The sequence below is a fragment of the Sphaerodactylus townsendi genome, linkage group LG01 (genome assembly GCF_021028975.2).
Source record: "Sphaerodactylus townsendi isolate TG3544 linkage group LG01, MPM_Stown_v2.3, whole genome shotgun sequence".
Lineage (NCBI taxonomy): Eukaryota > Metazoa > Chordata > Lepidosauria > Squamata > Sphaerodactylidae > Sphaerodactylus > Sphaerodactylus townsendi.
The window spans coordinates 171,902,435-171,926,630 of NC_059425.1; the positions used below are offsets into that span (position 1 = coordinate 171,902,435).

Below are 24,196 nucleotides of genomic sequence, written 5' to 3' on the forward strand. Positions count from 1 at the left end.
TCCCTGCAAAAGGAGAAGAAAGGTCATACTTTCAGATCTTTCGGAAACTGCAGAGATTCTTTAATCTGAGAGCGCGGGGACTGCCAAAGAGGGCAAACGTGTGTGCAACCAAGAATCCAACCTGAAGGGAATGTGCTTTCAGTGTGAAGGAGACCACAAATGCATAAATGGGCTTTGGTTTGAGTCATCCCTTTTTAAAAGTGGACAGAATCAATTTTTGTGAGATGTTTCAGAAACTGTTTTGGGAAGGGTGAAAAAAGTAAGTTGGTAACAGTAGCAAGTAGAAGGTAGATTCTCAGTCACTTAGAAGAAGAAGAGTTTGGATTTATATCCCCCCTTTCTCTCCTGTAGGAGACTCAAAGGGGCTTACAATCTCCTTGCCCTTCCCCCCTCACAACAAACACCCTGTGAGGTGGGTGGGGCTGAGAGAGCTCCGTAGAGCTGTGACTAGCCCAAGGTCACCCAGCTGGCATGTGTGGGAGTGTACAGGCTAATCTGAATTCCCCAGATAAACCTCCACAGCTCAGGCAGCAGAGCGGGGAATCAAACCCGGTTCCTCCAGATTAGATACGCGAGCTCTTAACCTCCTACGCCACTTAGTGCTGGGCATAGCTGGTTTCTTCAAAATGAGCTTCCCCTGAGCACATCCCAGAAGCAGTGTGGGCCCTTCTGCAAGGGACTCACTACTAAACATTAGATATTCTTGCAGCATCCTTAGCCGTGGCAGCTGCTGTAGGCATTCCAGAGAAAGGCACTAAACTCCCTCAAAACCTACTCCTGGGGGAGATGCAATTCTCAGGGACGAGGGGGGAGCAGACAAAATGAGGACCTGAAATGGGAGGAAGAAATTGACAACAATCCTTCCTTTCACTAGTGGAAATTCCTTGTGACTGGAGAAAATGTTCCTTGGGTTCACTACCAGTGGTGACAGCTGTAGTTTTCCAATCTTATAACCGTTGTCCAGTGTGAGGCCTTCCCCCTGGGCATTTCAATGGAGAGAGGGGGGTCTCAGGTTCTTCATCAGTCCCTTGTTCTGTGAGTTGGCCTCAGAAGCAGAGCTGGACGTGTCCTCACTGCCTCTGGTCGTCTGATTCTCCAGCGCTATGGGAATCGAGATGCTGACTTCCTCCCTGGCTGCCTCGTTCTTGCCTTCTATTGGGGGTTGCTCCCCCCCCCCACAATGGCACCCTACGTGCTTCCCTGCATCTCTCCTTAACCCTGCCACCTGTCCCCTGAGAGACCGACCTAGCTGCCTGTCAACCCACAACGCCCATGCCAGGACCTGCAGGCATGGCAGCTGCTGACTGACTGAGCTTGGATACTGTAAATGCTAGGCCACCTGCCCCGGTTGGATGGGAGCTGTTGGAAGGAGGAAGTGTTGGGGCTCCTGGGTCTCTTCCTGCTCTTCGGTGTGGACTTCAGTTGACGTAGCTTAGCTTTCTAGGCTGGCCCGGGAGGGGGGGGGCTTGGGGGGTTGCCTCGCATGTTGCGAGGCCCAGGGCAGCGCTTTTGCGGTGGCGCTTGTTGCCACAAAGTTTTCCTGAGCTGCCAGCCCTCCTGGCACCTCTCTTTTTTGCCTGCTGCCAGGCAGGAGCAGCAGTGGTGTAGTGGTTAAGAGCAGGTGCACTCTAATCTGGAGAACTGGGTTTGATTCCCAGCTCTGCCACTTGAGCTGTGGAGAGGGCTTATCTGGGGAACTAGGTTAGCCTGTGCACTCTAACACATGACAGCTGGGTGACCTTGGGCTAGTCACAGTTCTTCAGAGTTCTCTCAGCCCCGCCCACCTCGCAGGATGTTTGTTGTGAGGGGGGAAGGGCAAGGAGATTGTAAGCCCCTTTGAGTCTCCTATAGGAGAGAAAGGGGGGATGTAAATCCAAACTCCTCTTCTTCCTGGGGCCCCTGGCTTGGGGCCTGTTGATAAGTAGGCAGCCAGGGTTGCAGCATGGGAGTTCCTGGAACTCCTGAAGGAGTGAGGCCATTGTGTCCCAGGCAGTGCCCTTTGCCCCCTACTCTGTCCCAGGACACCCAGCGATGGGGGTAAAAAAATTTCCTCAGAAAAATTCAGTTTTCTATTTTTGAAAAGATCTTATGTTTTTCCTGAGGAGAATTTTTGAGGAGAATTTTTTTCCTGAGGAGAATATTTTTTTTTTTTTGAGGAGAATATTTTTCCTGAGGAGAATTTTCCGTATATGTCTGGAAAATTTTCCTAATTCAATTTTTTCCCCCAAAGCCCACATCGTGGCTGTTACCCAAAACTAGTTTTATGTGTAGACACTTTGGTTCCCTGGCTGGTGGTCCCTGGCCCCAAGGACATCCAGTTTGGCTTCAGCCAGACCAAGGGGGTTTTCAGCCTTGGCTCCAGCCTGGCTGAACTCTCTGTCAGCTGACACCAGGACCCTGCGGGAAAGTAAACTAGTTCTGTAGGGCCACAAGACAGAGATGGCTACCAATCTTGATCCTCCTTGATCTCAGATTGCAAATGCCTTAGCAGACCAGGTGCTCGGGAGCAGAAGGCCATTGCTTTCACCTCCTGCACGTGAGCTCCCAAAGGCACCTGGTGGGCCACTGCGAGTAGCAGAGTGCTGGACTAGATGGACTCTGGTCTGATCCAGCAGGCTCTTTCTTATGTTCTTATGTTCCGCTGGGCCTTTCTTTGGCTGAGGCTGCCCACCAGCCTGCTTTAAACCAACTCATAAGCTGGTCTCCCTCACCTCCCACATTTCCAATCTTGTGCACCCCCCCCCTCCCCCCGATAAATAGAGAAGGAGCTATGTCGAAATGGGGGTTAGAACATATTTGTTAGGCTGGGATCTTTTTTAAATCCCATTGTTCGGTGTCATACTGCTAGGTTTCATTGCTGATTTTTATTACATTATTGAAATTGCGGTTTTTAACTTCATTGTGAACTGCCCTGATTGGAAATGGGCAGGGTCTAAAGCTAATAAAATAAATGTTAAAAAAATAAATTGTAACTGATGGAAGCTTCAACCACAGTCTCTCTTTGTCCCCTTCTGCCTAGCCAACACATTGCTCTTCATAATGTACAGTTCAAACACAGCAGTGGTCAAAGCCGTTCCAAATACCTGTGGTCCTCTGGTTATGTTGCGTGTGTAGATAACGATGACAACTGGGGAGTTCTCATCTATGGAACTGAATCCCTCTGATGGTTTTAATGATCTTACCAGAGAAGCCAAAGTACATAGAGGACAGTTCTGCGGGCCTCCGGTCGTATTTCCCACTGTAAATGCCACCCTGAAATCACATCTTAATGAAGGTATTTGACAGAAGCCTTGCAGGATCTTTCCTAAGCCACCGAGATAATAAGCGCGGTAGCTTAATTAAATCTGAGGACGGCCAGAAAGCCTCACCTCTCCATTTACCACCTTCAGTCACAGGGGTCTGTTCCCTCGCACGTTAATCCCAGGACGGAAATGAAAACAGACCTTGGCTTATCTCTGCTTGCGAGTTAGGTGGCCCAGGAATTTAATTAGAGCCGCATCTTGTGTCCTCAGCACATCCACTTTGCTCCTGACAGTGAATACAGAGAGACAGTGGCTGGCGTGAGTTCTTCTTTTGCTGGCAAGCTCACATCTTTTACCCAGGTCGTCGTGTAACCCCCCAAAGAGCCAGTGTGATGTAGTGGTCAAGGTGTCTTGACTGGGACCTGGGAAACACAAGTTCTTGTCCCCACTCTGCCACGGAAACTTGTTGGATAATCTTGAGCCAGTCACACACTCTCACCCCTGACCCTGGCTAGTATTTGGATGAGAACATAAGAAAGAGCCTGCTGGATCAGACCAGAGTCCATCTAGTCCAGCACTCTGCTACTCGCAGTGGCCCACCAGGTGCCTTTGGGAGCTCACATGCAGGAGGTGAAAGCAATGTCCTTCTGCTGCTGCTGTTCCCAAGCACCTGGTCTGCTAAGGCATTTGCAACCTCAGAGAGACCTCAAGGAATACCACGTTCGTGACACAGAGACTGGCAATGGCAAACCACCTCTGAACAATTCTTGTCTCGAACACCCTTCAGGGTCACCATGCATCAGCTGTCATTTGACGGCAAAAGAGCGTAGACCCCAGGTCATGTCGCAGCCCAGCCCTAGCAGAAGGAGCAATCGTGGGGGTGGGGGAGGGTTCAGTAGGCTGGGGAGGGGACGGCTCTCCCTATCCCTTACCAGAAGTCTCTCTCATACCAGTAAGTCTCCAAACTAGCTTTATTCCATTGAGGAGGAATAAAGCTTCTGTGAAGGGGAGTAACTGGCCTTCCCTGCAATTGGTTAGTTGGTTCCCTCACCTAGTTGCATGCCATTGAGTTTCACCTAGTCCTAGACCACTGGAAGAAGAAATGGAGTTTGGATTTATGCTTTCCCTCCTGTGAGGAATCTCAAGGTGGCTTAAAAACTCCTTAACTTCCTGTCCCCCACAACAGACAAATTGTAAGGAAGGGGAGGGGCTGAGAGTTCTGAAAGAGCTGTGACTAGCCCAAGGTCACCCAGCAGGCTTCTTATGTAAGAGTGGGGAAACAAATCCAGGTAAGAGTCCACCCCTCTTGTGGAGGAGTGGGGAATCAAACCCAGTTCTTTAAAGTCTACTGTTCTTAACCACTACACCACACCGGCTCTCTAGATCCCTTATTACCCTCACTATACTCTTCCCATCTCCTGACTACATCTGTTTAACCTGCCCCTGAGGCCTGCCTTACACCTGGAAGCTGGGGAAGGTGTCCAAACAGCACCTCTCTCTTTGCCTCCACCAACCCTACTGAACTGTTTCCTGGATAAATCTTCTCCTAAGCCTAGGAGCCACCCTGACCCAACTGATAATCTTCCAGCCGGACTTATGTAAGTGGTTTGGACCTGCCTTCTGCACTATCTGGCTACATCCTCCCTGGGTTAGCTTTCTCCAGCCAGTTCCCTGCTCCATAGGCAGACCCCCTAGAAATGCATACATTGCGCAAAGTGTGATGCAGCCATTATTTGGTTCAACATCCTTGACTGACCTTCATTCCAAATGGGTAGTGGTTCCGTTGCTGCAAAAAGTTAGACTGTAGCCTACAAAAGCTGACACTAGAATAAAAAGTGTATTCGTCTTCAAAATGCCCCAAGATTCCTGACCCTTCGTAGCTCTTGGTATCGGGTACTGTGAGCATACCAGATTTTCTATCTATTTAGCACCAGGAAACAAAATATTTTTTTATTCATTCATTCATTTTATTCATTCATTCAAAATATTGATACCAAGATCTGGATTTGATTGGGGGTCACTTATGAAATGAGGTTCGGGGAAGGCAGCACGTTTCAAAGAATTAAATATAAATGTTATCCTTAGCAGCACAAAAACGTGTTGCAAGAACAGTTGTGCTTTCCTGCTTGTTAAGCAGACTTGCCAAAACTGGCAACACCCCCTGGCCAAAGTATTCACAGTATGCAAAAAATGTAACTGCCAGTCCAAAGACAATTCTCAAATACTTGTGTTCGTTTTCCTTCTCCGCTCCTTAAAAGTTCTGAAAAACCTAGAAAGGGGTACAATAGATTGCAGGAAATCCCTGAAACCCTTGGTAGAAACTGTTCCATGAAGCTGCCTTAGGCTTAGATTGAATCAGACTATTGGTTCATCAAGATCAATATTGTCCGCCAGACTGGCAGCAGCTCTCTCGGGTCTCAGTCTTTCACATCATTTCACATCATTTTCTACCTGATGCTTATTTTTTACTGGGAAGGGAACCTGGGGCCATCCACAGGCCAAAGAGATGTTCTACCACTGAGCAATAGGCCCTCCCCACTTGTTGATGTCTCGAGTTTACTGTAATTCCAGGAGCCTTTCTTGATTTTCGCAGGTGAAAAATAAGGGGTGGGAATATATGTCCACAGTACTGCGGGAATTGCTTGTGGGTTTTTACTTTTACTTCCACTGTAAAGGTAGTTCTCAAGATATAGAAAGTTCTCAAGATATAGGAAAAACAATAGTTGGGATGTCGAAGGTTTTCACGGCCGGACTCAACTGGTTGTTGTGGGTTTTCCAGGCTGTGTGGCCGTAGTCTGGTAGATCTTTTTCGTAACGTTTCGTCTGCATCTGTGGCTGGCATCTTCAGAGGTGTATCACAGAGGGAAGTCTGTTACACTGTCATTGAAGATGCCAGCCACAGATGCAGGCGAAACGTTAGGAACAAGATCTACCAGACCACGGCCACACAGCCCGGAAAACCCACAACAACCAATAGTTGGGATCCTTAATGAACGTCTGAAAATCTACCCTCTGACTTTGGTCAGTTATGCCTGTCAGGTAGCACCCCTGATATCAAATGGGGCTATGGTTCTGCAAGGATAATGTGCTTCCCTGAATAGTGACTTCCTGTTGCCTTTGTACTTTGTAACCTGTACTGTGTAGATCGTGCCCAAGTGCCAGAGGGACTGGGAACCCTTCCTGTCAGCTTGAGAACAAATTATTGTCACCTTCTTGCTTTGTAATGTTTTGCTTTGATGTTTCTGGGGATGGAAGGGAGCATTAAAAGGGGTGGTGGAATAGCCAGTGTCAGAACTGTCTTCTTCTAGGGCTATGCCTCTGTCTGCCAATAAAGACTTCCGATTGTAGTCACTGAGTCTGGTATTGGTCAGGTCAGGGCTTGACAATCCACTCCCACTGATCTTCATAGGCCACAACCCAAACTGAGTTTACAAGGTGATGTACAAATTATTGGTATGGAACATGGCCCATTATGGAAGAACATAGGAAGGCATTTTGTGAGGAAAAAAGTTTACAACATAAGGAGACATCTCATTTTAAACAAATTCACATTTCCCAACACTCGTTTTGTGGTCTTGACAACAGCAACTCTGCCACGTTTCCAAGGGCTGAGCTGTCATCCATCTTTTGTGAGCCAGGGTTGATCGAGGGGAACTGGATTTAAGTGTTCAATTGGAGGACCTTTCAACTAGCGGAGCATAAACCTGAAATTCTTCACGATATCAAATCTTGAGATTTATGGCATTCAGATTTCATAAGAAATCACTTTTGCATTCAGCTGAAGTTGCTGAGTGTGGATTTTGCTGCTGCAGTTGGTTTGCCCAGTTCTTTTCTTGGCTCTTCTTTACCAACGAGTGTTACCCTTTGAAACTTCTCAACAGCTCTTTCTGGACTGCCAGTTTCTTTCTTTGCCACGTGACCTTCCCCCCCTCCCCCCCAAGAGCATTCATGGATTACCAGCTGGCCTGTGTTGGGGATCAAGGACAATGAGCTCTTTTATTGGTTCGTAGCAGGGTGTTCTTCTTTGAAGAGCATCATCAATCTTGAATAGATGAGGCCAAGTATAATTCAGCCTTTTCCTGTCTGCAGTACCATTTCATTTGAACTTTGGCTTCGGGGCCAACTGATTGTTATTGGTGTAATGCCTTTTTGGAAGAGTTTCCAACCTCATTCTTCATCACTGTAAGATCAAAACAGTTTCCTGGATTGCTGAAAAGGCGTAATTGATACCAGTGTTCTGCCTTCACAGAAAAAGTGAAAAAGCGTGCCTTTCATTTGAGCCAAACTTTTAGAGTTGACATGGGGGCAAGATTGTCGTGAACACCGGTGTATTTGCTTTGCTGTGTTTGAGAATGTCATTCTTTAGGACCCTGAATGAAGGGCCTGAGAAGTTATGAAAGTCCATGTGATCCATCTGTGCTTATCTAAACCCATTCTATGCTAAACATAGCAATGATCTTCCAAGAGCTAACACTACAACTTACCTGTCTAAAGGAGCAATCCTAAGCAATTCTGCTCAGAGTTGAGCCCCACATAGTGCAATGGGACTTGGTCCCAAGAAAGTATCCTGAGGATAGTCGACTTCAACTCTTGGTTCATTTGCCTGTATAGGGAATTCCAGAAGCGTACCGAGGGAAAATGGAGCCCAGTGCAAAACCTGAGTTTTGCACCCCCTCTCCCCACCCCTATGAACGGCCGCTGTGATGCTGGAATCCACCCCCAAACAGCATCACTTTCAATGGTATTTAGGGAACCCAGATTCTCCTTTTAAATCCACCTTAAAGGGAGAATCTGGGGTTCTAAGTTAAAACGACATTGAAAGTGATGCTGTTTTGGGATGGATTATCCCCCACCCTGAAACAGCATCACTTTCAATGTTTAAACTGGGGACCTCAGATTTGCCCTTTAAATCCATGCCAAAGGGGGTGGATTTAAAAGGAGAATCTGGGCAAATTTGGGGGGTGCCTGCTGTCAGTGGTGCAATTATTAAGATAGCAGCACCAAAATTTCAGAGTATCTTCAGGAGACCCTCCTGATAATACCACCCAGGTTTGGTGAAGTTTGGTTCAGGGGGTCCAAAGTTATGGACCCTCAAAGGTGTAGCCCCAATCTCCTGTTAGCTCCCATTGGAAACAATGGGGGATGGGGACACCCACTTTGGGAGTCCATAACTTAGGACCCCCTGAACCAAACCTCACCAAACCTGGGTGATATCATCAGGAGAGTCTCCTGAAAAATCCCTGAACCTGCTAGCTAAAAACTGTGTCCCCTGCAGGCCAAAAATGAAAAAAACCCACTAAAAATACAAAAAACCCAAATGTTTTTCTTGTGCACACCCGTCCACAAGGGGGCGCCCAGGGACATTTGACTCCCCATGTCTCCATTGCAGGTATGCCACTGGGGAATTCTATTTTGATCTGAATGCCTGAAAATATTCAGCAAACGTGGCAGACCTAAATGTGTAAGCATCAGCAAGCTCAACCTAATAAACTGGGCATTTTAAAGTATTTATTTGTTGCATTTATACCCTGCCCATTGATTGCATTTATGCCCCATCCATTCCTGACCACAGCTGGGCTCCGGGCAACTTACAAACCTATAAAACATTACTTATAAAAATATCGTAACTCTGCAATAAAACTAATAATAGCGCTAAAACCTAAATTGTGTCAATAGACAAGTAATATAATAACATTATTTAGCATATAGTCTGTAACTGCTGGTCTTTTGATAATCCTTTACTAGATATCATCATTAGGATAGAGAAGACTTGAAGCCCACTTGACAAAAAACAGGAGTGCATGGAATGGGGGGAGGTGCTCGATTGACCGGGTCTGCAGTGGGACAAGGAAAAAAGCTTTAGTGCACTCCCTATTAGTAGACTAAGCAGTGAATACTGAGCTCATGTCATGCAGGCGCATGTTGCTTGGCCGTAGGTACATACTTACAGAGCCAGCATGATATGGTGGTTAAGAGCAGACTTATCTGGAAAACCAGGATGGTTCCCCCTCTTCCACGTGGACTCTTATCTGGTGAACCAGATGTTTTTCCCCCACTCCTGCATTCCTGCTGGGTGACCTTGGGCTAGTCACAGTTCATTCAGAACTCTCTCGGCTCCACCTACCTCGCAAGGTGTCTGTTGTAGAGAGAGGAAGGGAAATGGGTTTTATAAGCCGCCTTGAGTTTCCTCCTCATCCTCTTGGCACCCTTCCCAGTGGTGGGATCCAAAAATTTTAGTAACAGGTTCCCATGGTGGTGGGATTCAAACAGTGGCGTAGCGCCAATGGGGCAGGGCGGGGCACAACGGGGGCATGGCATTAATAATTTCTCTGTTACTGTAAAAAACTCTTACTGTAAAAAAGAAAGTTCCTAATTTCCCGCTGGTATCTTTCTGTCCATAATTTGAACTCATTATAGCAAGTCCTATTGTCTACTGCCAACAGAAACAACTACTTCTCCTCTAATTGACTGCCTGTCAAATACTTAATACTTTCAAATACTTTATTTTGTTTCTAGAAATCAAAAGAAGGATACTTTCCTTAAACAAGGAATTTACCATATTTCTAAAACATGTTTTTAAAACAGCCCAACAGGGAGAATTATCCCATTTTCTACCTTCGCTAACCAGCCACATAGAAAACAACAGGACTTTATGATTTTTGGACCCAATGGAATTTCTAATGGAAAAGCAGACCCAATTAGTAAGCCCCTCTCGGCACACACAAATCATTAGTAACCCACTCTCGGGAACTGGTGAGAACCTGCTGGATCCCACCTCTGACCCTTCCCCATGCGGCCATGCAGAGAAGCTGCTGAACAGGCGTTCCAACTCAAAAGCCATCCAGAGCTTTTCTGTGGAAAACGAAACCAAACAGTGTCTCGTTCCCTGAAGCAAAGAGCCAATCTTGACTCTCCTTTGTGCCATCTTGTAGAAGGACATGTGTTTTGGGAGCACAGTGGCTCTGTGGGGCGACTGGATGGCTTTTGTGTTGGAATGGCTGTTTAGTAGCTTCTCTTTCACTCACGAGGCAAGATGCTGGATAAAGGCTGTGTTGCTCTAGTCTAGTCTGAACAGTGGACCCTGCCCATGTTGACTCTGTCTAGCTGTTGCCATGGCACAAGATGAGGTTGTTTGGAAAAGAGAATATTAACTTTGGTGGGGGCAGAAACATTGGGGAAAACATGCCCTTTCACTGAAATGTTTCACCTGGCTGTTTACAGCCAGGAGAACCATCTGCCACATATTTTTTTGGTATTCCAACCGCTTTGTGGCTGTTGCACGTGTTCAAGTTCCTATTCATATTGATCTTGTCTCTTAGCTTTCTAGCATTCTTTGCTTCTGCTAAGGTGTTGCACTATTCTAGTGGAAAAGTAAACTCTGCTGTCTTGGTAAACAAATGCTTTTCTCCATAACCAAGTGTTTTTATTTCATTGTTATGCATTCGTTTTGATAGCCCACCCCTCCCCTTTTGGGCTCAGGGCAGCGTACAACAAAATTTTAAAGCAATAAAAGCACTGACATTTCTGATCTTTTCACAACAACCAAATAGAAAGTTTATTCACTCTCTTCTATTGAACAGAGAGTTGGAATTCAAGAATCTTGGTCCCTCAAGTACTAGTTAGATTGTAGATATGGTAATTCAGCAGTGTGGATAAGGCTTTGCCAGAAGCAAAAATCACTCAAAGTCTTTTGTCTATTCAAACAAATGTACAATATTTATTGTAGGAATTCCATTTCTGAATCGGACAGAGTAAATATAATTTTTAAATCTAGTTTAACTCACTAGATGGAGGAAGATATATCACCTGCTTCCTGCCCCCATGCTGGCAAGATGGAGAAGTATGTGGTTGTGAGTGGAGGAATGAGAAGCAGCTGGAAGGAAGTGTTTCCCGTAAGGTAGCAAACTACACCTCAAAGGGATCGGGTCAGAACAGCAAACAAAGGGTGCCCAGTGTCTTGACCCCTCTATCTCTTCGACTCTCTAGTCAAGTCCCCCTCTGAAGTCTGAGGTGAAGAGAGAGCACAAAATCTTTCACTTCCAACATAGAGGCTATGTCTTGGATCATGTATGTATCAGCTGTGGTGGTTTTTAATGTGTGTGGATAGCATTAAAGAACGAATCCTCCTCAAGTCTCCTGGACCACTGGGAGTGATGACGTTTGCTATCTCTGAAGGTAGCCATGACAGTAAGAATTGCCAGCCTCCTGTGGGGACCCAGAATTGAATTACAGACGTAAGGGTCTGATACTCCAGTCAATGATTAAGACTCATGGATGGTTCGAGAGCTTTATTGAACTGCGTCAAGACCTTAGCTGCAGAAAGCCACAGCTGGGGGCTCAATCTTCTGCAGCACATATATATCTTCAAACGTTGCCACTTCGGGTGCTCCCCCTCCCGTTCCCACAATAAGTTGCACAAGAAAAGACCAGTGCAGAAAACAGGGTTGTTACGTGTTCCGACTCTAGGATAGGGCTCATTCTCACCTCCGGGATGGGGGAGGAATGAGGCCTGCATATTTCACTAGTTACAGGCAGCAATAGAAACAGGATGAGCCATTAGGCCGCAGATAACAGCAAACGCAGGTGTGGCCTTGGCTCCAGATCATCTACGCCAGGCCAGGCAGGAGCCGGGTCTGACAACAGGGGAGCTCCAGACACAGTGGCCAGTTCCCCTGGAGAAAATGACAGCTTTGGAGGGGTAAGCTTTATGGCATGTTGCCCCCAAATCTCCAGGATCTTCCTAACCCAGAGATGGCAGCCCTCATCGAAGAAGGAGGAGGAGGAGGAGTAGTTTGGATTTATATCCCCCTTTCTCTCCTGCAAGGAGACTCAAAGGGGCTGACAATCTCCTTGCCCTTCCCCCCTCACAACAAACACCCTGTGAGGTGGGTGGGGCTGAGAGAGCTCCGAGAAGCTGTGACTAGCCCAAGGTCACCCAGCTGGCGTGTGTGGGAGTGCACAGGCTAATCTGAATTCCCCAGATAAGCCTCCACAGCTCAGGCGGCAGAGCGGGGAATCAGACCCGGTTCCTCCAGATTAGAATGCACTTGCTCTTAACCACTACACCACTGCTGCCCTCTGTATTTTCCCAGGCCTTTGCCTGAAGAGATGGTTTTCCTCAGAGGTGGGATCCAGCAGGTTCTCACAGGTTCCCGAGAGTAGGTTACTAATTATTTGTGTGTGCCGAGAGGGGGTTACTAATTGGTGATTTTGCCACGTGATTTTTGCCTTAGTTACGCCCCTCCTCTCAGCAGTAGCACGCAGAACTTGAAGCAGTCTAGCAGGAGGTGCACCAGCGTGCGTGGCAGCCTGCACCTGCGTGCATTCGTTTCCCGCCCAAGGACCGGCGCAGTGGCTGCGTCCTTGCCACAGCCCCGCCCAGGAATGCCACGCCCATGGAATGCCCGGCCACGCCCCTGTCGTGTCCCGCCCAGCCCCATTGGCGATACTCCACAGTTTGAATCCCACCACCATGGGAACCTGTTACTAAAATTTTTGGATCCCACCACTGGTTTTCCCCCTTCTGGTAATATGAATTTTTAAATATGTTTTATGACTTGTAAATGAGTTTTTATTCATTTTAATACTTTTTGTGAATTTTGGTAGCTTTTAATAGGTTTTATGGATTTTAAAAGTTGTTGTAGTGTTGTGTGTGGTATTTGTTTTTTAGGGGTATCCCATATTTTATTATTTTTATCTTGTAAACTGCCCTGAGACCTTCGGGCATAGGGCGGGCTAAAAATACATATAAATAAATACACATGCCATCAGCATTTTCAATTATAACGGTGATTACAGTGAATTTGTAAACAGCTGGTTCTGGAGAGTTGTGCATGCTCTTGGTTTTCGCAATAAATTATATTTAAAGGTATCACTTTTAGAACAAATTGAGGCAGAGATGAGAGGCAGAAAACTTTCCGGGGATTTTTTTTCCTCGCAGGAAGTTTTCCGTTTCTTAACATTCATTTCCCCCCCTTAAAACTGGTAGCATCGAGTAGATACCATTGCCCATTCAATATTGGGCATTCTTGGCAATTTCCAAGTTTCCTTAAGGTAATGACCCCTGGAAATTGCATGAGACAATTGGATGTCTTTATTGATTTGTAAACTGGGAGACGGGGGAGTAAAAATACATATAATGATCCAAATAAGTTGTGGATTCACTTGATTTGTCATGCACGGCCAACGAAAAGCGAAGCTGGAATTCTTATTTAGATGTCTCTGCTTGTGCGGTGGAAAGGATATTGCTGTCATCCCTCTGATGTGGAACTAATGCAAACCATGTGGTGCCAGTGACCTTTATGGCCAAGAGTTAAATTATGCTCAAAGGCGTTTGGACAGCCGTTTCTGTGGCTTCCACGTATCATTTGCAGTTCTTTAGGTGTGCAGTAATTACTGTCTCAGCACTCGTTTTTAGTGCCTTTTGCTTTATTTGTTAAATACAAACCTTGTACATTCCATTAAAATTTGCAAAGGTATTAGTCCAATAAAAATAATTTCTACAGAAAGCTTCAGCACTGTGGGAATACAACATTTAAACCACGCCGAATCGGCGTTCTCTTTTTTTTTTCAGTTTGAATTTTCAGTTCATATAGCTGTAGCCTTGAGACATGAAATTAGCATGAGATACTTTTTGCTGACTAAATGCCGGTCGTAATGAACGCGCTAAATCAAATCACGCTCTATTCAGAGCATCAGATAATTTTCTGGGGAAAATATTTATTTATTTTGAACATTTCCGTGCTGCTTTCCTACCCATTTTAGGGTTTTAAGGTGGCGAACAGGCAAAGCCATTAAAACAAACTTTTAAAAACAGTATAAAACCAATTATGCAGTGACTATAAACAGTAAGGGTGGTCAGTAGGGGAATACTGTTCGAAACAGTACGTTTTTACCCATGGGTGGGAGACAATGACTGAAGGAGGCAGGTGAATCTCCCTGGAATTTTTCAGTTCCCTTTTTTCTGGAAAACTCAGATCACTGGAAATGCACATTATTAATACAAGTAAAAGTTGCCTTACACAGAAACTCTGCTTGAATTTCTTTTTTCGGCAATGGTGTATCACTCTTTCTACAAATAAAATATGTGAATATGCAAGGAAGTTGTTTGGAAAAGAAGTAGAGGTTGTATGCAGACATTACCACCTAGGGTGTGTATGAATGCATCTTGTCTTGATTACATGGACACCCCTTTCTTCATGCAAAGAAACCTCAGGGTAGAAACTAATTCTGGTGACATACAAATTCAGACGTCTACTGGTTAACTGGAACTGTTTTCCCAACCCCACAACCCACAGATATAAACCACAGATGGTTAGAACCCAGAGTGCAAGGCAGAGAACTGCTTCCAGTTAACCTGAGTGCTTACATTCATATAGGTTAACTGGTGTGCATTTCTAACTGGAGTTCTCTGCTCAAGAAAGGAGGACAGGTGTGCTCATTCTCAGGTTTGTATACATCCTGAATTAGAGGGCTTAAAGTGATGTCTGAAAGTAGCCAGACATACCGTGATCATTGTGAGCCAGGTTTATGATAACATATATTCAAAACAATGAAGGAAATTCCAGGGAATCTTTTGCCCCTTTTATAGTTCAGATGACAAACTGTGCCATGGTCCACTGGCCGCCACCATCTCCTGTTGGATGAGCACTGATCAGATTGTCAGACTAGGATCTGGGAGATTAGGTTCAAATTTCTACTCTTCCATGTGTAAGGATCTCAGTCGTTCTTGTTTCCATTACAGCCTAAACCTGACCTTGAAGGAGATTCTTTTGGCCGGGCGTCCGGCCAGGACCTGCACCAACGTTGTGAGAATGCTTATCTCGCTGTTGCATAGTAGAATTCCGTTCTCATGAGAACGGGACAGGGGGGATGGGTTAGTCAGCATTATAACCTGTTGTTCGAGCGGGGAAGCTCATTCCTGCCATGTTGTGTGTGTGTGCTTTCCAGGATGTCTGAATAAACGGCCTTATAATCAAAAGCCTTTTTATTTCTGCTCTTTGGAAGCTTGCTGGGTGACCTGGGGCCAGACTCACACTCTTAGCCTTCTTCACAAGATTTTTGTGAGGCTAAAATGGAGGAGGGACAATGGTATAAGCTGTTTAGGTCCATAGAATCATAGAGTTGGAAGAGACCACAATGGCCATCAAGTCCAACCCCCTGTCAGGCAGGAACACACAATCAAAGCACCCCTGACAGATGGCCATCCAGCCTCTGTTTCAAAACCTCCAAAGGAGACTCCACCACACTCCGAGGCATCATATTCCACTGTCGAACAGGCCTTACCATCAGGAAGTTCTTCCTAATGTTTTGGTGGAACCTCTTTTCCTGCACCTTGAATCCATTACTCCCTGTCCTATTCCCTGGAGCAAGCAGAAAACAAGCTTGCTCCCTCTTCAACAAGACATCCTTTCAGATATTTAAACACGGCTATCATGTCACCCCTTAACTTTCTCTTATCCAGACTAAACATACCTCCCTCCCTAAGCTGCTCCCCATAGGGCGTGGATTCCACACCTTTTACCATTTTGGTCATCCTTCTCTGGACCCGTTCCAGTTGGTCAGTATCACTATTGAATCGTGGTGCCCAGAACTGGACACAGTATTCCAGGTGAGGTCTGACCAATGCAGAATAGAGTGGTACTATTACATCCCTGTTGGTGGAAAAGGTAAGCTATAAACAAAGCAAAATAAATAGACTTTGTTTATATGAGCAGCATTATGGGGTCCTCAGTACAACCCCTGCCCACCCCCTCGCAATCTGCAGCAATAACCTTCTTGCCCTTTGTTCTCATTATGCTGTGTGGGATGGGGTTAAGAAAAAGAAATACCCCCCTCAAATGCTGGACTCATCCAACACTGGCTTTTCCTGGGAAGAGTGATTAACTGAGATACAAGGTAGATGGGAATAATGCACAGTGGCTTGTTCTGTTCACTAATCAAAGAAGAACAAAAGCCACGAAATAGCTCTTATTTATTTAAGGCCAACCAAACTCAAAACATTCTGCAAGCTTTTGAGTTCACCAGAGCTCTTCATCAGTCTGGATGTCAAAGGCAGGTTTCTCAGATCACGATCTTGCCTTCAACCCTTCTCTGTGTGTTTTTGTTTTAACATTTCTATAACATCCAGATTGATAAAGAGGTTGGGTGAGCATGAAAGTTTGCACAATGTTTTGTGTGTTTTTGGTTGGTCATAATGAACAGCAATACATGGATTTTGTTCTTGTTTTTGAATTTTATGTAAACCAGTTAATGTATTCGACAATACATTAAACCAGTTAAGTCTGTACATTCTGACTTGGATGGGCCAGGCTAATCCGATCTCATCAGGTGGGCTAAGCATAGCTGGCCCTGGTTGGAATCTGCATGCGAAGAAGAGGAGGATTTTGGATTTGTGCCCCCCTTTCTCCTATAAGGAGACTCAAAGGGGCTTACAAACTCCTTTCCCTTCCTCTCCCCACAACAGACACCTTGTGAGGTAGGTGGGGCTTCGAGAGTTCTGAAGAACTGTGACTAGCCCAGGGTCACACTGCAGGAATGTAGGAGTGGGAAAACAGATCTGGTTCACCAGATAAGAGTCTGGCACTCATGTGGAGTAGTGGGGTATCAAACCCGGCTCTCCAGGGGCCACTCCCCACTTACCTCTTCTAAGTGCAACGCCGCAGCGACCCCGCGTAGAAAAGCCTCCGCAGCTTTTGACCACGGAGACATTTGTTCCCCACTCATTTGCCATTCAGGAAATAACACGGGGGAGCAAGAGGAGGAGTTCCGTGGCAATTCGAGCGTTCTGATTGACTGGCACGCGTGTGCGTCATGGACACGTGGAAGTGGCGGCCAGCCGAAGGCAGGCCTCCATTTTGATTGGCTGACACGAGAGGTTGTTTTTGATAGGCTTGCAACCCGCACGCACCTATCCGCAGCGAATTGATTGGGCAGAAAAACGAAAGTGAAAATCAGTTTCGGTTTCTACCGCCCACAACCTCGTGTGCTCAGCGGCACTTTGCTGTGAATGGGCGCTGCCAAGCCGCAAAGCTCAAGCAAAGGGAGCAATGTTGGCACGTCGCGTTGTGCACACGTCTCAATTTCCGCGAGCGTGCATTGTAAAAGAGGATGTCGCCTCGTGTCTATGTCATCACGTAGCTTCATGTCGCCCACTTTCTGACCGGGACACCCTCCCTAAACAAAATGGAGGATCCTTTTTCCTGATTGGCCGGAAAGCTGTGCGTCACAGCAAATCAACCGCGCGTAAACAGCCAAGGTTCCCCACCACCCCGCGGCAACCGTGGGGTTTTGGAAAATGTTGCTCTTTGAAGAGGACCTAATTTGACGCGCGCCAAGGAGATGGGAGAGCGGCAAATTCTGGACAGCTGCGCAGTGGCCGCTGGTGATGTGGGGAACGTCCAGGATCCCCGTGTCTTATCAAGAGGTGACCCCGCGGCTTATGGTGAGTGGGGAGCGGGCCCAGATTAGAGCCTAGTTGCTCTTAACCACTACACCACGCTGGCAGTCTCATGCTGGCTCTCTAAATGGGAGACCACCAAGAGATACCAGAGAAAGGCAATATATAGATGAAGGCAGTGACAACCCTGCTCTGTAAGTCTCTTGCCTCAGAAACCCCACGGGATCAGCATATGTCAGCTGTGTCTTGATAGCACTTTATACACACACACACACACACACACACACACACACACACACACACACACACACAGAGTATAAAACAATACATTTTTTCCAACAGTCAGTGGAATTTGGGTTCCAATTTTCTCTCCCCCCTCCCCCAAGCTGTGACAAAATAATATTTAATGGAATCAATCTTCCTGTTACTCTCTTAACATAAGCTAGTGCTACTGATCAATACGTTGCTGGGACTTTTTAAAGACTGTAAGAGCCTTACAGACCTTTTCCCCCAAAAAACAATCTATGCAATTCTGCCACTGGATGAACTCTTTGAAAATAGCTGTGGGTAATCTGCTCCTATCTTTGTTTCAGAGGCCTAGCTACAGAAAATGTTTCAGAGGCCTAGCTACAGCAATCTCTGAGGGCAGCAAAGTCTGGGGGCAGGGAGCAAACCACCCTAGTTGTGCTAAAAGGGAGGAAGAAACTGTGGGAGGGAAGGAGGGAGGACAGAAAGACGAAGACAGACACACACACACAGGGACTGGGAAGAATGGGAGGAAGAACAATAAAGAAAGACACAGACATAAAGAAACAAGGGAGGGAGGGAGGGAGGGAGGGAGGGAGGGAGGGAGACAAAGACACAAAGAAAGACAGGCAGACTCTGGGGCGGTGGGTGGGGGAGGCACTTCGAGCCAAGCACCCACCAGCTCAGGATTCCCTTTCCTGGACTCTGCCATCCCAGCTCAGCCTCCACAGCCCTCCCTCAATGAGGAAGAGCTGTGAAGGCCATGATGGGGCACCAAATTCTGGTCAGGGGGGGTCTCTGCTTGCACCCCCATCCAAGGAGCATCCAGGGCTCAGGTCCCCTCTTGCCTCCCTAGTTGTGTCCTGCCTGTTTTGTTTGCCTTCATCATCGAACCAACCCCTGTCCAATCAAAAGGAAGAAGGAAAGAGGTGCCTAGTGTCCCTGCATAAAGAGGCTGCAAAACATCTAACAGCATTGTGAAACTCTGCATCCTAAGTGGCTTCCCCCTTAATTCCAGAAGGGAATTTCCACAGATTCCATCAGCTGAGCCTCGCCCTGTCGTCTGAAGTAGCACATCCCGGACCAGATTGACCACCAGTGAGAATTAGGCTTTTGATTCTGCCGATCCCTGGAAACAAAAGGGTGGTGAAAATGAAATAGTCTGATATATTTAGTTATTGAAGAAAGGCTGAAGTTGTTTTGGGAAGACACATAGGCAGAGCAGAAAGATCATAAACTCACAATGGCATGCTTCTGTTTATTTCCAGGCTCTCTTTGCTTTGTCATCAATGCTACGAAACTTCCCCTATGCCCAGCAGCAGTTCCTCAGGCTTGGAGGACTTCAAATACTCAGAGATCTCTGCACAGAGAAAGGAATGGAGACGCTACACATTCGCATCGTGACACTCCTCTATGACCTGATAACAGAAAAAGTAAGTGGCGGCGATTCACCGCAGACTTCAGAACCAGAGAGCCAGTGTGGTGTAACAGTTAAGAGCAGGTGGAGTCTAATCTGGAGAATTGGGTTTGATTCTCCACTCCTACACCTGGGTGCCAGAGGCTTATCCGGTGAACCAGATGTATTTCTGCACTCCTACATTCCTGCTGGGTGACCTTGGGCTAGTCACAGTTCTTCGGAACTCTCTCAGCCCCACCTACCTCACAATGTGTCTGTTGTGAGGAGAGGAAGGGAAAGGAGCTTGTAAGCCACCTTGAGTCTCCTTACAGGAGAGAAAGGTGGGGTATAAATCCAACCACCGCCGCCGCCGCCGCCGCTGCTGCTGCTGTGGATCAGTTATCAGTGGTGTCCAGACCCTTCTTTCTGGAGAGCGTTCTTTTTCTTCAGGGGACCATGGGGAAAACTAGACCAATGGAGCTTGAAGCATCACATTTTTCCGGGGTGTTCCCTTACAGCAGCACAATTAAGCATCTTTTTCTTCTGCTGCCAACATGTCTCTCAACAACACAGCAGAAACTCAGATGCTAAATTCAGAGGCAAGGAAAGAAGTTTGGATTTATATCCCCCCTTTCTCTCCTAAGGGGCTTACAAACTCCTTACCCTTCCCCCCTCACAACAAACACCCTGTGACTAGCCCAAGGTCACCCAGCTGGTGTGTGTGGGAGTGCACAGGCTAATCTGAATTCCCCAGATAAGCCTCCACAGCTCAGGCAGCAGAGCAGGGAATCAAACCCGGTTCCTCCAGATTAGAATGCATCTGCTCTTAACCACTACACCACACTGGAAGCAAACATGTTTTTAAAGATACCTTGTCAAGTTGTTGAGTCCCCAATGGCCATGCATAGCTTTTGCACAAGCGAGCACTACTTTTTTTTAAAAAAAAAACACCTTTGTCTCTCGATGTGACCATTTCTGCAGGTTCTCTTTAGCACCTCAGCCTTACAGGGTTTGTGTGGTTTGTGGGAGGCTCATAAAACTCTGGCAGGCTCATCGACCCACAAAGAGCAAGTTCTGGAATAAATTTATACCTGTTGGAGATAGACAGTACACCTGCTCTTAACCACTACCTCACTGCATAGAGAGGATTTAATCTGTCCACCCCTCCACTCAATTTCACAATTTGAAATCAGCTCCCGTGCTCTGTTAGCATTTTTAAGCAGAAAGGGCATCCTTAAAAACATCTATTTTCTCCTTTAAAGTGATAATTTAAATGAGAGAGCTGGTTTCAGAGAGACTGTGCAGAGGTTAAAGGGTTAACTTTCCTCTCCTTTCCTGCACACCCTTAAGACAAATTGAGGCTACGCTAACCTGCAGTTTGCATTTTATGGACTGACTGAGATGCATGGTCCTCATCTGTTTGAGCTCTGAGTGACAGAGCCATCACAGGGTTGTCACGCATCTTCTTCCCCTCCTCTTGTTTTGCTACTTTCACGTAGGGAGTGAGGAAGCAGTTGTCTGGCAAGTGCCAAGATGCCGCTTCCTGGCTGTGTTCAGTCTGGCGAGGACGTTAGAGTGTTGCTGCAGAACTGTCAAGGGCTTGTTGTCCGCCCTGATAAGCTCCATCTTGGATCACTACCTCAGGAAATGCTCTGTCTTAATTAGTTTGGCATGAGTGCGTTGCCATTCCCCAGAATTTCCCAAGAGACAAATCCTTTGTGTGGGTCATCGATAGTTGTGTTTCGCATAATACTCCCGTGGCAAAGTATAAATTTATCCTTCCCCCGAATGCATGTTTCTTTTTATAGAGTCCTGTTTACTCAATTCTCACTAGTACACACACAAACAGTATCTCTCAGTTTTGTTTCCCAGTCAATAGTTCCCCACTGAAGTTTCATGCAACTGTTAAGGTGAAAAGAGGTAACTGCATTGTCAGATGTGACTGTCTCTACCCATGTCCCTCTAAACTCATCGTCTAACTTTACCATGCAGTCCTCAGTAGAACTTGGTTGACGTCAGTGGCCGTTTCCCCACTTTTAAAATGACGTCCGTTTCGTCTGGTTCAGGACCTTTTTAGCACGAGGGTTGTGTTCCCCGGGCTTCCCCACTGCCCCGCACTTTGCGCGGGGTCATCAAAAGGTGCCGTTTTGAGCAGCGCCAGAATGACCCATGCTGAGGGGGCGCAAGAGCAGCAGAGTCGGGGCGGCTGCGTTGTCGCCGCCCCTGTAGTGGGGAGTGGAGTTGGACCCTGCGCTACTCGGCGAGAGTAGCGCGCAGCAAACGGTGAGTGGGGAAAGGGCCAGTGGGCGTAGCAGATATAACTCTGTTTGGGATTGTACTGTGAGTCTGCTGACATCATTGGTTCATTTTATCTCTAAAGGAGTAGCGTGATTTGGTGGTTAAGAGTGGAGGACTTTAATCTGGAGGATTTTGAGCAGCAGACAGGGGCGTACATACCAGAGGGACATGCCAGGGGCGTACATGCCAGAGGGACATGGGGTAACCCATGTCCCCAGGCATCACCTATCTGATCATGTGGGGGGGTGCAAAATGGCCCCCCACAGACCAAAGCCTTCCGTAGGCCCACTGGGCACCCCTCGTCCTCGTCCCGTAAGAGGCCGAAGATGAGGCAGCAGGGCCACCGCCAATGGAGGTTGAGTGGGGGGAGGGGCTACAGCAGTTGGTGGGTCGCAGCAAGCCACAGGCCCACTGGCTGCTGCCACCCCCGGCTCAAGTGGGCCGCGGAAGGGAGGGCCCCCAGGCGCCATTTCCCCCCGATACGCCTCTGGGCAGCAGACTCTAATCTGGAGAACTAGGTTTGATTCCCCGCTCCTACACATGAAGGCTGCTGGGTGATATTGGGCGAGTCCACGTTTTTTCAGAACTCTCTCAGCCTCACCTACCTCATAAGGCGTCTTTTGTGGGGTGGGGAAGGGAAGGGGATTATAAGCGAATTTGAGACTCCTTATGGCTGAAAAAAGCAGGGTATAAAAACGAGCCCTTCTTTTCCTTCCTCATCACTTCACTCCATACACAGGGCTTGTGGAGTGAGCGCACAAGAAAGAGGAGAGAACTGTCAAGTGTTGTAACTAATATTATCTTCCTGCACCTGACTGGGGCCTCTAGGTGTGCGCTGCCGTCTGGTTCTGCAGAACGCTGTCATCTTATCCCGCCCGTTCATTAAATCAGGCACCAAATTCATTATCTGCCGCATTTTGCAAGACGAAATTTCACAGGCAGCAGCGGCGACTCTCAGAAACGGAAAGAGGGTTGCTAAAGAGGCGAGGGAGCACAGCGCGTTCCCCTGGTGGCATCCCACTATAATTTTGCTGATTTGACTCTATTTCCGCGACTTGCGAAGAGCAATCTTCCTTAATGATAATATAGTAGTAAAGAAGACTCTTGTGATTAAGACCTAATTAATGAAGCACATATCTAGCAATTAACGCAGGAGGCTGCCGAGTTAAAGCAAAGGAATTCAAGAAAATACAGGCCCCCATTGTGTCTCTGGCAACAATGTGCAGTAAGTAAACTTTTTTGCTTCGTGAGCTGAGCCAGATGGCTAACTTGTGATGCCCATTTGGGAGTTCTGTTGATTGAACCAAGCTGCTCGGCTGTGTTCAGGCTGCGGGTCCCACAGGAGAATCTCACAACAACCGTTTTCTATGTTAGCGGCGTGAGACACGGAAACGAAAACTGAAGTATGCAAAGCAAAAGACTTTTGAATCTGCGAACAAAACACGGGAAACGGTTGGCATGCAAACTGAGAAAAGAGAGCGAAAAGAAAATGGCCCTGGAATTGCAAGGAGACCAAGTTTTCACAGATAATGTGACAATTCAAAAACATTTTGTAACCATCCTACAAATTTATACAAGGGCCCAGAGGTTTCAGTGGAAAAAAATAGATGAATATCTTAGAAAGCAAAAGCTGCTGAGGTTATAGAAAAATATAGACTTCTTATGAACTGGCAGCAAAGCCCATTGTGGGGGAGATGCAATGGAGATTGTGGGGGAGATGCAATAGGCCCCACAGAGGGGCCCCTGCTTCCCCCCCCCATTCCCGGTGTGACACTTGCCACCTACCTGGTTCTGGGTCCGCGGCTTGGGGATGGGAGAGGTTGGGGAGGTGTGGCTTGGGGTAGGTAGGAAGGTGAGGATAGGGGAAGGTGGAGAGGAGTGGCTCGGGTTGGGGAAGGGCAGTAAGATGAGGCTCAGGATGGGGGAGGGTTAGAAGGTGAGGCTTGGGTGACGGGAAGGTTGGAAGGTGAAGTTTGGGGCGTGGGGAGAGTGGAATGTGAGACTTGGGCTGGGGGAGGGTAGAATGGGGAGGTTAAGGGTGGGGGTAAGGTTGTAAGGTGTGGCTTGGGGTGCGGGTAGGGTTGGAAGTTGAGGCTTGGAGGGACGCAGCAAGGAAAGTATAGACGGCTATAATTGGGATGGGGGGCAAGATGGCAAGGTGATTCACAGGGTGGGGGAGGGTGGAATTGGGAGGGTAGGGTTGAAAGATGTGAGTTGGAAGTGGGGGTACAGTTGGAAGGTGAGTATTGGGGTGGGGGAGGGTGGAAAGGTAAGGTTTGAGTGAGGGGAGGGTGGAATGGGGATCCTTGGGATGGGGAAACGGGAGGGCTTCTGGGGCCCCCCCAGAGCAGTGGTACCAGGGGCGTAACGAGGCAGCCCTGGGCAAACTGTAGCCCTGGGCAAAACCTGAGTTGGATGCCCCCCCCCCCAAGGGCGGCCTCTCCACCACGACCAAATTTTTTTTGCACCAGGACATTGGTACCTGCAGGGGGTGCATTGTAGACATATAAGCACCAACGTTTCAGCATATCATCAGGATACTGTCCTTATGCTACTCCCCAAGTCTGATGAGGTTTGGTTCAAGGAGTCCAAAGTTATGGACGCCCAAAGGGGGTG

General features: G+C 47.2%; 1 protein-coding gene across 3 annotated transcripts in view; it reads left to right on the forward strand.

Moving 5' to 3' along the window:
• Positions 1-19,322, forward strand: part of SIL1 (SIL1 nucleotide exchange factor) — an 89,830-nt gene extending 70,508 nt beyond the window's left edge. For 2 of the 3 annotated variants that reach the window (XM_048499928.1, XM_048499938.1), the window contains one exon: positions 19,155-19,322. In XM_048499928.1, coding sequence (XP_048355885.1) covers positions 19,155-19,290 — 136 coding nt within the window. In that variant the 3' untranslated portion in view covers positions 19,291-19,322. The remainder of the gene's footprint in view (positions 1-19,154) is intronic. The other variant, XM_048499922.1, reaches the window with a different exon arrangement.
• Positions 19,323-24,196: the final 4,874 nt, after the last annotated feature.